General features: G+C 36.6%; 1 protein-coding gene across 1 annotated transcript; it reads right to left on the bottom strand.

Moving 5' to 3' along the window:
* Positions 1-245: 245 nt before the first annotated feature.
* LOC149838363 (two-pore potassium channel 1-like) lies at positions 246-14,287 on the bottom strand. Its single transcript, XM_090007678.1, has 3 exons — positions 14,205-14,287; positions 2,980-4,158; positions 246-530 (listed from the first exon to the last, which is right to left on the bottom strand). Exons 2-3 carry the CDS (start codon positions 3,888-3,890, stop codon positions 377-379), a joined length of 1,065 nt encoding a protein of 354 aa, XP_089863804.1. The 5' UTR covers positions 3,891-4,158; positions 14,205-14,287; the 3' UTR covers positions 246-376.
* Between the last annotated feature and the right edge of the window lie 1,410 nt (positions 14,288-15,697).

Here is a 15,697-nt window from a genome sequence, read left to right as displayed (position 1 = left end):
CTAAATTGAACTATAAGCACAACAATCAATATATATATATATATATATATATATATATATATATATATATATATATATATATATATATATATATATATATATATATATATATATATATATATATATATACTTGTTTAACGAACATCCTGCAAAAGCACACATGAATAAAAAACCGAAAGAAATACTGTTGAACAGGTAAAGTTTAAAAAGTAACGCAAGTAAATTTAGAAATAAATAACCACAAATGTTTTTAGTTGATTTACAAGCGATGTAATTGGATAATATATGCTTCAAATTTATTCTCATGAAGATAGATTTAACATAAGACTTTCAGGCTCTAAACTCCCCAACGTTAGCAGAAAAGGAGCCAAGTACTTTATTGTGTTTGCTGTGCAAGTGCTAAATCAGATAAAGTCAATGTCCCTGACTGATCAACATCAAGATCCTCAAACTCCTCCAGTATAAGTGAAACATCTTCACTGCTGATCTTCCCCATCTCTTTCAGCTTGTATATGACAAATTCTGCTGGACTGTTTAACAAAGAAATTTCATAAACTGTAAGCAGAAAAAATACACAAGAATGTCATTTACTTGAGAATAAAGCATGAAAAACATAGGGAACAAGAAAGCTTAACTCAATCCAAACATATATGACACGTGGTAAGACATGTGTACTTATATGACACGTGTTTGATACGTTAGGATAAACATAACACTCAAGCATGACCATTACGAAAAGAGCCAGCATATAAGAGAGAACTGCTCTGATTCATCTTAAATTAATCAAACTTTATGGTTATCATCATGTGAAAGCATTTAAGAGGACTCATCTTAAGCGAAGGAAGTGTTCACTCTTGAAAAGAGATGGAAGTTAGTGAATGGGCTTCATCTGAAGGGACAAAAATGTTGACCTCTTGAAAAGAAGAGTTGAGAAGTTAGTGAATGGGCAAAATGATCACTGGATTCATCCTTTATGCCATCTCATGCCTTTCACGTCCATGACATACAAAATGAGATACTTCCCTGCAACTTTCGATCGAGCAACACACTCAAGCATCCTCCTTTATGCCATCTCATGCTTAACTCAGACCATGTAAAATGAGATATTTTGCAATTTTGCATCTAGTCAAACCCCTAGAATGTTAGTTTGCAACATCCAAACCACATTGCCAGTGTGAACGCCCTGAACCTTGATAGTGTTTACTCTTCTAATGATGGTCATTTTTAAGTAGCTGGAAGTGGAATTATCCAGTCCTCTTATGTCCTCTATATTCTGCATGCTCCTAACTTCCCCATAAATTTATCTTTTCAAAACAAGGAGGCCTAATCATTGTATCGTACTCCATTATCTTCTATAAAGCAAGAACTTTCATCTATATATGCATCATAATGCATGCTGAAGATTCTGTACTCCAACATTTATGCCATTAAGTCAGCAACTCAGCATTTGTTATGTGCGCCTGTCAGTATGCCAATCAATGCACCCAATATATCTTAGCATTATTATTGTTAGGTTTCTAGAATCATCTAAAATAGACAGACATGAGTTTCTCTATGATCAAGTTAATGCTTTCAATATCCAATTTCTAGATACCAATCTTTAGTTGTCAAAAGCACTAGTCGGAGCCTAGGCGAAAGACACCTAAAATGACTAGTCAGGGCCTAGGCGGGACTAGTCAGCGGGACCAAAAAAATAAAACACCAAGAAAAACAAAAATATTACAATAAATAGTTAAATTTAATAACAAACATATGATTGTAATTAAGGATGAAGTGTGTAATTCAATGCAACATGTTGCAAAATTCATGAAATTACATAATATTGAACATATACCAAAACTTGGAGCACACCATCTGATTACTCTATACACACACACACACACACACACACACACACATATATATATATATATATATATATATATATATATATATGTATATATATATATGTATATATATATATATGTATATATATATATATATATAGAGAGAGAGAGAGAGAGAGTGGGGATTACCCCAAAATTGTTTTATTAGATCACTCTTAGGACCCTCCAAAAATCATAGTTTTTAGATGTTTTATACTCAATCTCAACGGTTAGATGTGTTTATCATTGTTGTTGAATAGAGAACATGTAATTGATTAAGCATCTTTATGCTCAAATATATATTTTAAAGAGGTAAAAAAAATCATCGGTTGATATCTTACTAAAATTTCACAATTAAATGTTCACATTTTTAAAATCAAATCAATTTGAAACAAAGCTTGTTTCTCAATAAATAAGTATTGATAAACACATCTAATGGTTCAAATTGAGCATAAAACACTTAAAACTTTTATATTTGGAGGGTCTTAACGGTGACGTAAAGACAAAAGGGATATGATGAACCCCATATATATATATATATATATATATATATAGAGAGAGAGAGAGAGAGAACTGAAAAAAACAGATTTTATGTGTGTGTCAAAAAGACATGCATACATGTAAACAACAAAAAATAAAAAAGAAGAATAAAAGATAAAAACAAAGAAAAAGGAAGAAAAAAAAGAAGAGTGGAGGGACGAGAAGAGGAAGAAGAAAAAAAAGGAAAAAGAAAGAAAAAGAAGAGAAAGAGGAAGAAAAAGAGAAGCCGGAGGGGTGAAAGAAGCAGGAAAAAGAAAAGGAGAACTTAAAAAAAGAAAAATAAGAAGGTAAAAAAGAAAAACAAAAGAAGAAGAAAACAATAAAACAAAAAAAAAAACTTTTGGGACGGAAAGAGGAAAAAGAAAGAAAGACACGAGACAAAAAAAAAATGACAACTATGTCTCTGTGGCCTAGGTGAGGACAACCTAGGTCGAAAAACAGGGCCCTACCGCCTAAACCCATAAGCCTAGGCGGTGGACCTATGCCTAGGTGCAGCTTTTGACAACGAAGTAACCAATCCAATAAAAACATCAAAATCAACATTTTATAATCTTTTAGAGGCATGAAATATTACCTTACAACTCCATCATCATCGAAATCTGCAGCTTCAAGATCAAGGAAGGTCAGCTTTCTTGTCAGAACCCATTTGGCTAGTGAGCGCTGCCTGTGCTCAGTGTTCCATTCAGCAAGGTAAAGAAATAAGAGAGCCACACAGATAGTACTGATCAGAATCCAAAAGATAGCAAAAATGCGTCCACCTTTAGTTGAAAAGCTCTTGTCACCGTAACCTAAAGTTGTGATAGTGGAGCACACACAATAGAAAGCATCAACAATATTCAAGTTCTCAACCTCACTCAAAAACACCGTTCCCAAAACTATCAAGGAAAAGACAACTCCTGCAATTATTACCAGCTTGTATTGCACTCTGTTGCTCTCAAGTTCTTTTATAATATCAGTTGCACCATCCTTTTGGCGAATATGTAATGCTTTGACAAAGTATAGCTCCTGTCTTTCTACAAGATAATCAGCAGCACTGCTAAGGATTAGGCCAACTAGAGCCATACCAATAAAGACAAAAGCACAAGAAAGGAGTTTAGCAGTCACACTAGCTGGAACAAGATCTCCATATCCAACAGTTGTCATGGTCACGATACAGAAGTATACAGCATCAAGAATCGCATATGTTTTCTTCCCACTAATTTGATGCTGAATAGAGAGAAAACAGAAAGTGCCCACCCCTAAGTAGATGCTCAAAAACATAATCACCTGCTTGAAAGTAGGATGAAACTTTTGAAAACCTTGTCCAGAAAGTTGAATTGGATCACCAGCATTGCTCTGTGCTGTAAGAGAATCAGCTGCAGGGACACTTCTACATCGGCGATATCTTCCTTTTCTAGCATTGCTTTTTTCTCTAGGTTGATGGGAGGGGTTTGTTAACCCTGAAAGCAAAGGCTTTTCCATGCTATTTTTTGAAATAGTATCCATATGAATAACAAAACTAAGATCCAAGTCAAAGGCACACGACCATAAACTTATATGTTTTCACAAAGATGTGATGGGCATCAATTGCAAAATACTCCCCGTTGCAATGGAGTTGCTAAGCATCATGCAGGGCATCCTCAATTTAGTTTGAGCAAATAAAATCACCCACAGATATTATAGTACAGCAGCCTCCTCCTCTCTCTGGATGATAAGCTAAAATAAACTTCTCATTCTCAACTTCAGATACCAGGCTGCAGTAAAATCTTATCAGCTGTGTGAACACAAACAAGATGAATCTCCAGTTAAGCTTCTATAAATTTTCCTCAGAATACTTTCACTCATCTAAGTTCTAGAGCAATATGGAAATTCTCAAAAGAATAATATTTGACACAAAAATACTGTCATAATAAACTGGAAAAGTTGAGTAAAAATAAAGAACCTGCCAGTAGCCAGTTTATATGCATAGGAGAAGCTGCTGCAGTCGCACATTCGCTTTATTAACAAAGTCATGATATTAAAGAGATGATTATCATCTCTGCAAGATAGGTTATGACAATTGGAAACATCAAGGTGATTTGTAGGATGTTACTAAAATCAAGACATAGGTCATGTAAAGTTTTGTCATATTTGATACTAAAAGCACCATAAGTTGATAAAAGTAAATAAAAGTACAATTTATCAACACCAACACAGCAAGGTTTACAAAGAAATGGAAGAATGGAAGACAGTAAAAGCTAACCGGAGAAACCAAAAGATATTCACATGGCAAAGTTAAGTCAATCCTTACAAAACATGTTCTCTCAAAAGTTCCATAAAGGACCAAAAAGTTTAGACACACGATTGACGCACACAGCCTTGGCCTTATTGTCTCATCTGACGCAACCTTCCAATTGAATTTACACAGCTTAATTTTTGAGTATTGAAATTTCTTCCTGACTTTGGGAGATCATAGCTGTCATCTTTGGATACACCCGTAACATTTCATAACAAAAAGTAAAAAATTGATCTACATATGCATTTACAGATAAATTAAACCAAATTAATTAGTAATGGATAAATTCTGAAATACTATAATATAGTTATCAAGTACAATGCCTGTGAATCTTTGTAGCAAAACTAGGAAGCGGAAGCAAAAAACAATATGGGAAGCGAGAAGCGTAGCATTTTAAAATTTATAGGAAGTAAAGAAGAGATGAACCAATTTAAAGGCAAAATGAGAATAAAAAAAGAAGCGATAAGTAAATCGAATGGAAGCAAAATGTAAATCAAATGATAAGCGAATAAAAACTAAAATTAAAATGACTATTCTTAAATTTCATGATTTTTTTTTTTAGAATTAATTTTTTGTCAAAATCTAAAAAAGATGGTTACCAATTTAGAGAGCATAGGAAGCAGCGGAAAGCATGAGAGAAAGAACATAGAAAACATGAAAAGAAGCACGAGAGGTAATAATAGGAAGCATGAATGAAAAGTGGTATGCATAGAAGCATGGGAGAATCAAGAATTCCATCAAATTTTGAGAGAGAGCAATACCTGTTCCCTCCATATCTAAGAAGCTACGGTAACTATGTAGTCATGTCCACATGACAGAGAGCAATAGTCGTTCTATAACAAGGGATCTGCTAGAAGGATGACCGATTTCCAATTTATTACATTTCACAAATGGTTACTACGGAAGAAAGTTTTTCAACTACTTTAGAAATGCAACTTAGGAATTGGTCTGGGAAATGAGCCGAGCAGCTCGTGGTTTGGCTTGGTTCGACTCGCCATAAACTCATTCGTGTTCCATTCAAGGTTATGTTTACCTGAGCCAAAATGAGCCAAGCGCTTGTTGCTTATATTACATCAACACTCTTACAAGAGGTTCTTGTAGCCATTCCAGATGACTGCACTGCCATGCAACTTTGGAACAGACTTGTTCAGACATACTCACAGGTTTCTCAGGCCAGGATTATGTTTCTTAAAAGAGAATTTCAAATGTTAAGAAAGGATTCCATGACCATCATGGAATATTTGAACAAAATGAAGGTTATCACGGATCAGTTAGCAGTTGTTGGAAGTACAGTTTCTGATAAAGATTTGGTACAACAAACCCTCAGTGGATTGGGACACGACTATCATATGATTGTCACTTCTCTGTTATGTTTACCTGAGCTGCCCAATTTTGAAGATCTGCGCGCAAAGTTGTTACAATATGAGATGAATCTAAAGGAATTTTCTGAAGAATCATCTATGCATGCTGGGGCACAAGAAGTTCTTGCTACAGGGGTTACTTATGCACGAGGACGAGGAAACTATGATATCAAGGGAAAAGGAGCACAAGGTAGAAGTGGTCATGGAGGTCGTGGATTATTGCCTACACCCAACTCATATACCAACCCACAAAGACAGAGGCCAATTCCTACTTGCTTTCTATGTAATAAAAGGGGGCATATCAAAGCTAACTGCTGGTTCAATCCCCTAAATAAAGGAAAATCAGCACAAACTGAAGCAAAAAGAGGCACAAACAATACAAGGACCAACGGAGAAGTAAAAGAGTTGTTATTGTCAGCCTTAGCAGAATTGAATCTGAAACAAAATGAGCAAGGCACTTGGTATGTGGATTCTGGCGTAGCGACTCATGTTACTGGTGATGCAGGTAAGCTCCTAAAACTTGTTCCTTACATTGGTAGAAGTAGTATAGTTACTGGAGATGGATCACACCACTCTGTCTCGCATATTGGAAACTCCATCATACCCTTGCCCAAATCTTCCATCAATCTTTCAAATGTTCTTTATGCCCCTAATATCAAGAAAAACATTGTTTCAGTTTCTAAACTTGTTGATGATATCAAAGCCTCAGTTGAATTTACTCCCTCTTCTGTTCTTGTTAAGGATCTCTGCACGAAGGAGACGTTCGCTAGAGGAAAACGACAAGGCAATATGTATGTTTTTCAAGAAGATCCTTCAGCACATATTCGCTCTGCAGACCCAAACTTGAAGCTCCAATCATCGTTGTCTTCTGAAAATCCTACCTGCATTTTTAGTGTCTCTGAAATCAATAAGCCAAACCTTTGGCATGGTCGTCTAGGTCACTGCAGTAATAATTTCATTGAAAAGCTTGTTTCAAGTAACCTCATTCCCAAGTCAAGTTTAGGAATAAATGTAAATGACAACAAATGTCCTAGTTGTCTCTTATGTAAGAGTCATGTTTTACCATTTCATTCTATCAATAAAAGAGCTTCAAGACCTTTTGAGACTATTTGTTCTGATGTTTGGGGGCCTGCTCCAGTTGCTTTTATGTCTGGAACTAGATACTATCTTTTATTTGTTGACAGTTATTCTCGCTATTCCTGGATATTTTTCATGAAAGATAAATCTGAGACTTTCAAGTTGTTCCATAACTTCCATTCCTTTGTCAGAAACCAATTTTCTGAAAACATCCTAAGTTTCCAATGTGACAGAGGAGGTGAATTCTCTTCCATTGACTTTACTAACTTTCTTCAAAGTAATGGGATAAGGAAAAATGTGTCTTGCCCGCACACACCTCAGCAGAATGGGATTGCTGAAAGAAAGCATCGCCATATTGTTGAGAGTGCGATGAGCATGATGCATGATAGTAATCTTCCGATCACTTTATGGACAGAGACTTTTCATTCTGCAGTTCATGTGATAAATCGATTGCCCATGACTATTTTGGAAAACAAGTCTCCTTACTTGTCTCTTTTTGGTATTCACCCCAACTACTATGATTTGCATGTGTTTGGCTGTTTATGCTATGTTCATGTTGACAGTTCAAGGAGACATAAGTTTCAGGACAAGGCTTTGAAGTGCAGGTTTGTGGGCTATGCCGATGACTATAAAGGGTACAGGTGCTATGATCCGAGGAGCAAGCGCATCAAAATATCAAGAAATGTCATCTTCGATGAATTGAATTTTGATTGTCAATGTACTAGTTCTTCAGAATCAAAACATGAAGTTCAGGCTTACTATCCTTGGTTGAATTATGAACTTCTTGCAGGAGCTAGTGATGCTTGCTCAAATTGCACTCAAAAGGATAAGATACCTGTGTCTACTGATGGGATGATTGATCATGAAAATACAGACTCAACTTTGAATCCAGGAAGATATAGAGGCTTTGTCTATACTCGACGAGAAAGAGAGTCACCCACCATAGTTGATTCAGACATGGACACATCCTCAACATCCAACATTGTTGATACTAGAAGATCCACACGTCCTCGCCATCCAATTGAAAGGTGGGTCAGTTATGAAAATTTCTCATTAGATTTTCAACTCTTTCTAACAACCTTGAATAAAGAAGATGAACCCACAACGTTCTCTCAAGCATCAAATTCCAGAAGATGGATTGAAGCAATGAATGAGGAGATGGAAGCTCTACATGAATGTGGTACGTGGGATGTCGTATCAAGACCACCTGACAAAAATGTTGTTGGTTTGAAATGGGTGTACAAAATAAAGTATAAACCAGATGGAACTATAGAGCGATACAAGGCGAGACTTGTAGCCAAAGGTTTTACACAGGAGCAAGGACAGAACTATGATGAAACTTTTAGTCCAGTGGTGAGGATGGGGACAATCCGGGTCATACTTTCTTTAGCTATTGAACACCAATGGACCATTAGCCAACTTGATGTGAAGAATGCCTTTCTTCATGGAGATTTGAGAGAAGAAGTTTACATGGAACAACCCACTGGTTACGCAGAAGGTAATCCTACAAAATATGTCTGCAGACTAAAAAGGGCGATATATGGATTGAAGCAGGCATCTCGATCTTGGTTTGACAGCTTTTCTCTTGAAATACACAAATATGGTTTTAAGAAATCTCTTCTTGACCACTCTCTATTTATATTTAAGAACCAAGACACAATTACTCTGTTGTTGATATATGTGGATGATATCATCATCACTGGCAGTTCCAATGACCACATTGAAGAAGTCAAACATCTCTTGAATCAGAGGTTCAAAATGAAGGACCTTGGCAAACTACGGTACTTTCTTGGAGTTGAAGTCGACAGTTCCTCTGAAGAAATGACTCTCACTCAACATAAGTATACTATTGATGTTCTCAATAAAGCGGGTATGAAAGACTGCAAGCCCTTAAGCACTCCTAGCGTTCTTCATCAAAGGCTTAGCTCTCAAGATGGAGATCCATTTGATAATCCCACACAGTACCGTAGCATAGTGGGTATGTTACAATACCTCACTTTTACTCGCCCTGATATAATCTACTCGGTGAATCAAGTTTCTCAGTTTATGCATGCCCCATGTGAAGGGCATATGGAAGCAGTTAAAAGAATACTACGATATCTGAAGGGAACGGTTGGGGATGGTCTCATATATAAACGAAAGACAAATGGGCAAAGTGCACATGAGATCACTATTTATTCTGATGCGGACTGGGCAGGAGATCCAGATGAACGCAGATCAGTATCCGGCTATTGTGTATTTGTTGGGATGAATTTGGTTTCTTGTAGTAAGAAACAAAAGGCTGTTGCCAGATCCAATACAGAGGCTGAATACAGGTCAATGGCAGCCGCCACTGCTGAGGCTACTTGGGTTAGACATCTACTGACAGAAGTAGGAGAATCGATATCTCGTTCACTTCTGTTGTGTGACAACCAGAGTGCCATTAGTATGTCTTTTAATCCAATCCATCACAGTCGTGCCAAACATATTGAAATAGACCAGCATTTTGTGAGACAAAAGGTAGAAGAGAAAGAGATTGAGCCTGAATTTGTTCGAACTACAGATCAAGTGGTGGATATATTTACAAAAGGATTGACTAAAGACAGATTTTGGATGTTAAAAGGCAAGTTGTTCATGATTCAAGATCATGCACAACTTGAGGGAGGGTGAAAAGAAGTGTTTCTCTGGTTACGGGTCATGGATCTGAAGATCCAGACCCGTGACACCCACTTCTTCATTAATGGCATTATGTAATATTGATCATTGTAAAAAGGGTATTCTAGTACCCTAATTTTGTTGGTAATCTCATGTTAGCATAAAGGTATACACAACAGCCGACCCATAGATAGCTGGGTATCGGTTTTTTCCCAAACCTCTCTCTCCCTTTCTCTATCTCTCTCTGTTTTGCAGCTCTCCAACGTGGAACGAACTGCAGGTTGCAAAACTAACAGTAAGTATCGTATCGTTACCCGTATCGGTCGGGCCCAAAGTAACACTGTATCATATCGTAAACCTATCATAAATTTTTAATAAAAAAATTTCAAAAAATCAAGAAAAATCAGAAAAATTAGCAAAAATTCTAAAAAAATCATAACACATGAAACAATGATGAATTGCACAAAATACAACCATAAAATCACATTTATGTCTCTATGAGCTACATAAGACATCATCAAACATCAACTAATATAGAATCATAGATAACATTGCATGCATATCTCACAAGAACAATGCCACAAGATTCATACTTTCATATTACATAAACATAAGCAAAATAATCAAGTTTATGAAATACGATAAAAAAAAGATACGTATTGTACCGTATCATACGATACAGGTACGATCAGAGTTACCGGAAGCACCTAGGTAAAAGGGGAAGCGCGAAACGTCGCGCTTTCGAAGCGTGAGGGGAAGCGTCCCCCTTTTTGGGAAGCGTGTTTCCCTTTTCGCTCTTCCCCAACACTTCCCCCACGTTTCCCTCATGCTTCCCCCTCGCTTCCCCATTTTTTTCAATTTTTTTGCTTCCCCCTCGCTTCCGGTTCGCTTCCTAGACGGTTCAGAATTTTCTTCTAAGTGGTCCCCCGCTTCCTAAATTTTTGAAAGTGCCTCGCTTCCCGCTCCCGCTTCCTCGACTGGTAACTCTGGGTACGATACACACCTGTATCAAGATACCGGTGTGTATCATATTGTTTTTCCCCAAAGTAACGATATGTATCGTACAATACGGTACGATACTTACAACCCTGGTTCAGTTTGTGTAGTAGACGAGCTGAGCCATAAGCAGCTCATTAACAAAAAACAAGCCAAGCACGAACAAGAGATGCTTGGCTTGGTTCGGCTTGTGTAAACTCACAAGAATATAACATAAGGAAATTAAGTGCAATATTTAGCATAAAAAGTGGTTTTGTGCAGTTGGTTAGAGTAAATGACATGTAAGAGAGAGGTTTGAGGCTCAAATCCATAGTTGGCAATACTAACATTGTTATAATTTTTTTTTACACAAGCCAGCTTGTGGCTCGGCTCAGCTGACTCGAGATCTACCTCGGTTCGTCTAGTTACAAACGCAACCCGAGCTTGAGCTGACTTAAATGGTAAATGAGTCGAGCCTGAACAGGCTAGCCTAGGCTCGGCTCGTTCAGCTCATTTACCAGCCCTACTTAGGAAGCACACTTATCCATTTTGTTTTTGAGAAAAATCTATCTATTATTTCAAATCCTGTTCAATGTCGTACAAACACCTCAAGAGGAATCTTCCAGGTCAAAAGTTTGTTCAATATAAAAGAGAATATCCCTCTATTTCAAACTTTTCATAAAACTTGCATAATGCTCCACAATTTACGATGGCTTGGAAAGCAAGCACTGGGGATAAGTCATTATTCAATTCACAATGCGTTCAAGACAGGTATCAGTTAGATGGTTAGACAGTTAGGACTTTTCATACGGATGGGTGAAAACTACAAAGGACAGGTATATATGAGAAGTTCAGACAGCTGACATACAAGATGGTGAGAGGTAAATCAAAGCATAAGCCAGTTATTGATAACAGAGTCACAGTATGTCATATGGACGTTTCGCTTTGCCTGCATCTACCATGTTGAGATGTCATGATACCTTATGGGCATAATTTAACCTATCCTAGGCATGGTCAATGGCATGTCTGTAGCTTCATTTATGTTTCATTTATAATTTTGATCAACTATTTTGTCAATAGTCAGTACTTGTTTCTTTCTTTTTAAAGTTTGTCATTTGACATGAATCATGATCAAATGCCTCAACAGCATTGAACCAAGATTCAGTAATGTCATTTGACATGACCAAATGCCTCAACAGCATTGAACCTTTATTCAGTAGCCAACATTTGTGTGATGGGAATTCAGAACTTATGAAGGCTGTCAGTCACATTGAAGTTGTAGATTCACTTTTTCCGATGAAATTTCCATGAAAACCTAGTCTTAGTTTTTGAATTTTGCATCTTAGATAGACTGCTCTCAGAAATGGACATAGGCACATGTTTCATTTTCCCCAAGAACCTAAGGTCAACATGTAGATCACCTTATGCCACAAAATAAGAGAGACTGTGTTATAAATCGTAAAAACATAGAATTTCAACTGGTGTTACTGGAAGCACCGTTGTAGAGTGCAAAGCATACTTCAAAAGTGGTAAGTGGCTCACTTCAGAAGCATCTAGAGAAGCAAGATTTATTAATCGGAAATGTGATTCCCAGGAAAAAAGAAGCATGATTTCCAAAAATGGGAAGCATGATTCCCCAAGAATCAAGATCCCATCATCCCAGACATGACAATTGTAATTTTCAAAAATGTCCCCTATTTATCTTTTTCTTTCCAAAAAATGCTATATCTATTTATTGTCATCAATAAGATTATTTTATTTTATTATCTCCATTCTTGTTAGAGTTTGTAATCATTGTTATGTGACTGATCATATAGAATGTGAATCCTTATACTCTATTGGTTGCTACGGATTTTTCATATTTCTGTCACACATGGATCACATGTTTTTATTACTTAAAGAAAACATAATACATTCACTTTTTATTTGACTTCGTTTCACTTCTAACACAGTTTTCATTTTTATTTCGATTTGTTTCTCATTTTGCTTCCCACTTATGACTTCTTAAAAATTTTAAAAGATCACTTCTTGATTCCACTTCCCAGTTTGGAACTGCAATAACATGGTCTAAATTCATAGTGAAGAAAACCATCTTGGATGTTTAAACAATAAATTATTGCAACAAACCATGCATCTTTATGAGTTTACTAGTTTTATACAGTTATGCATCAAGCTTTTACCAATAAATAAAGCAAATGCAGACAATCAGATGCAATTAATTCCTATTGCCATAGCAACATTCATCATTAATTGGAAAAATTTTGACCCATCTGTCAACCATAAACCTCTTTATAAGCATGGGAGTCCTAAAAAATTGAGATCAAACTGATAGCAAGTAATAGATCAATTGCAGACATGGTACCAACATGTATTATGAAGAATAGAATCTCTACCATGGAGATCATTCAAGACAAGGATGTAAGCAATGACAAGCTTCTGTAACAGGATGGACAAAACTCAAGCATTCTAAAGACTTATGCTTTTAAAAGTACTGAACAGTCTAGACATGAATCCTCTTGAATGATCAACAATCTTATGGTTTTTGGGGGGAGGGAAAGTGTTATGCTTTTCTATTTTGACAGCAAGAGATCAAACACAGCATCACATATAATTATGTCCACATTCATCTAGGAATTTGTCTACAAGACCACAACCAAATGTGAAGTTCCCACTACCATAGTGTACAACTCTTTCTCCTGCTGGGTTCACTCCAATGCTGGCACCGGCAAAAACAGTTCGCAGTGCAGCTCTCAAATACCAAGTTCCAGTGTGAAGAAATTAAGAAACCAGGCCAAGATGTGGTTGGATTCAAGATGACCCACTTTCATAAGAGTGAGAAGCCTTAAGAGCAATAGCTACACGTCCATAATCGACATTCAAAATAGCAATTGAAGAGGACAAACCATCCAAATCTTTCTCCTTAGTAGTTAGAACAGAGAAACATTCAATTCTAACAAAGAAGGGAGTAAAATTAAGGCCATTATCGACAAAAACATCATTCAGTCCCACATACATGGATTTAATTACAGTAAGTAGAATCAAACTTAAAAATTAATCAACAATAAACTGAACAGCCGAGAAACATAAATTCAACCACACCATTCTAATGAATTCAAAGAAAAAGATAAGCAACAGTCTCAACTGCATAATTAGCACATGATCCAAATAAATATGCAGAAGATAGAGTTAAGCAAACCAATATCATCTATGTAATGACAAGAAAAATAATATTTTTTTTTCACACCTTCACACCCACCAAGAAACAAAGGCAATCATCACAAGAGGAAAAAAAAGAACACCAACGCCACTAGAAAAACTGCCACTTTCCATGGAGATTTTCATCATAGAACATGAAACTCAAATTGGGTAACTGGAAAAACGACATAAAAAAGAACAGAAACTCGATATAAAACCAACCAAAACTGCAGAAAAAGATCGCACTGTGATCACCAAAGAGGGACCACAATCCTTCAACGAAAGCAAAGTGGTGTTTCTTACCGTGTCTTGTGCTTCAGCATTAGCCCATCAGCAGGAATGGGGTGCTAAAGATCGCTCTTTTCCGATGTGGGTGTCACGTCGGAGGGGTTTCAGCTTTGCCACAAACTTGAAGGGCCATGTTGGTCATCGAAAAGATCAATTGATCTTATCATTCGATTCGGTCGGGATAATAATTTGACACTTAACAGCAAGGGTTCTTGAAGGATCTTCGCCGTCAGAAACCGCCAGATGCCGACCTCTTCCTTGTATCATGGGCTCCCTTCAATATCATTCAAATCTTCATTCCCTTCAATTTGTGTGGAACTGATGCTTTTTATTTTTGTTCTTTTTTTCTTAAAGGGTTATATAGTGCAAAAGATAGCAACAGGTAAATTGAAGTAATTTATAACCATTAAAGTAGGAACATAAAGAAAGAGAAAAAGGTGAAAAAAGTGGAAGAAAAGAGATTATGTCTAGCAGCATTTTCTCAACTTGATTCGTTATCATGCAATCATTTTCTTCCAGTCAACAGCCCGGTGCATTAGCGGGCCAGGCCGGACCGATGCCCACCCCTAACTTCAACAATATGTCAGTACTAATGATCTTAAAGAGTTGCCAGCATGATCCACAACGATACTTGACTTTGGAGTTTGTATCTTCCATCGACATGCCAAAACTATTGTTATGACACAAGAAATAAAGGAATGAGGATCTCCATCAGCACCAGCAACTGGCGGTCAATCTCAAATAAATGATACCAGTGAGTCCCTGCGTGGCATGAACCATGAGAGGCCAACAGTACGTGGAATCCTCAATTGAAGTGAGAGAAGCCTGATGATGGTTTTAATGGAAGTAAGCTAGATCAACAGTAAGAGGAGGCTCTAGAGGTCTTTTTATCCCATGTCTTACCTTGTTTGAAAAGGATACAATTATTGTCACTACCATAGATGAAAGAAATTGGTTTCCTATATTTTTATGGATGAGTTTAGTATGCATTTTGAAATGAGCTTTTTGGTGTTTTCGCACCATGAAACAGGATTAGTAGGGCAAAATATGGTTTCTGTTAACTATGTGTTTTCAACCCTAAGAATAATTTGGATATCTAATTTACATATAGGCACCTAATTGTGTGCTTAATTTACTTTTAGCCACCTCATTTTGGAAATATTTAAAGCAAATTCTTATCTAAATTTTTAAGAAATTGCTTAGCTTACTGCTTGTGTTACTGTCCATTGAAATTACTCATTTAGTCCTAACTACAGTTAACTCTTTAAAATGACATTTTTAACCTTTTAAAGAAATTTATTGAAGGCCACCTTTTTTGGTCTCTATTTGTGTAACTAGGTAAATGTATAGAGCTTGAAGTGCCCAAGCTTCGCTCATTCTTGTGTTTAGCTGACTGAGTTTAAACTCATAATGAGCCTGCGCTAAATGAGCAGAATTCCAGCTTTTTTGAGAAAAAAAACACACACTCGAATCTGTTCATTTAGCTCGGGCTCATTATGAGTTTAAAC

This window comes from Nuphar pumila, chromosome 5, assembly GCF_984573655.1.
Source record: "Nuphar pumila chromosome 5, dmNupPumi1.hap1.1, whole genome shotgun sequence".
NCBI lineage: Eukaryota > Viridiplantae > Streptophyta > Magnoliopsida > Nymphaeales > Nymphaeaceae > Nuphar > Nuphar pumila.
Note: the sequence above shows the minus strand (reverse complement) of the source record. Positions and strands in the feature narration are given on the sequence as shown.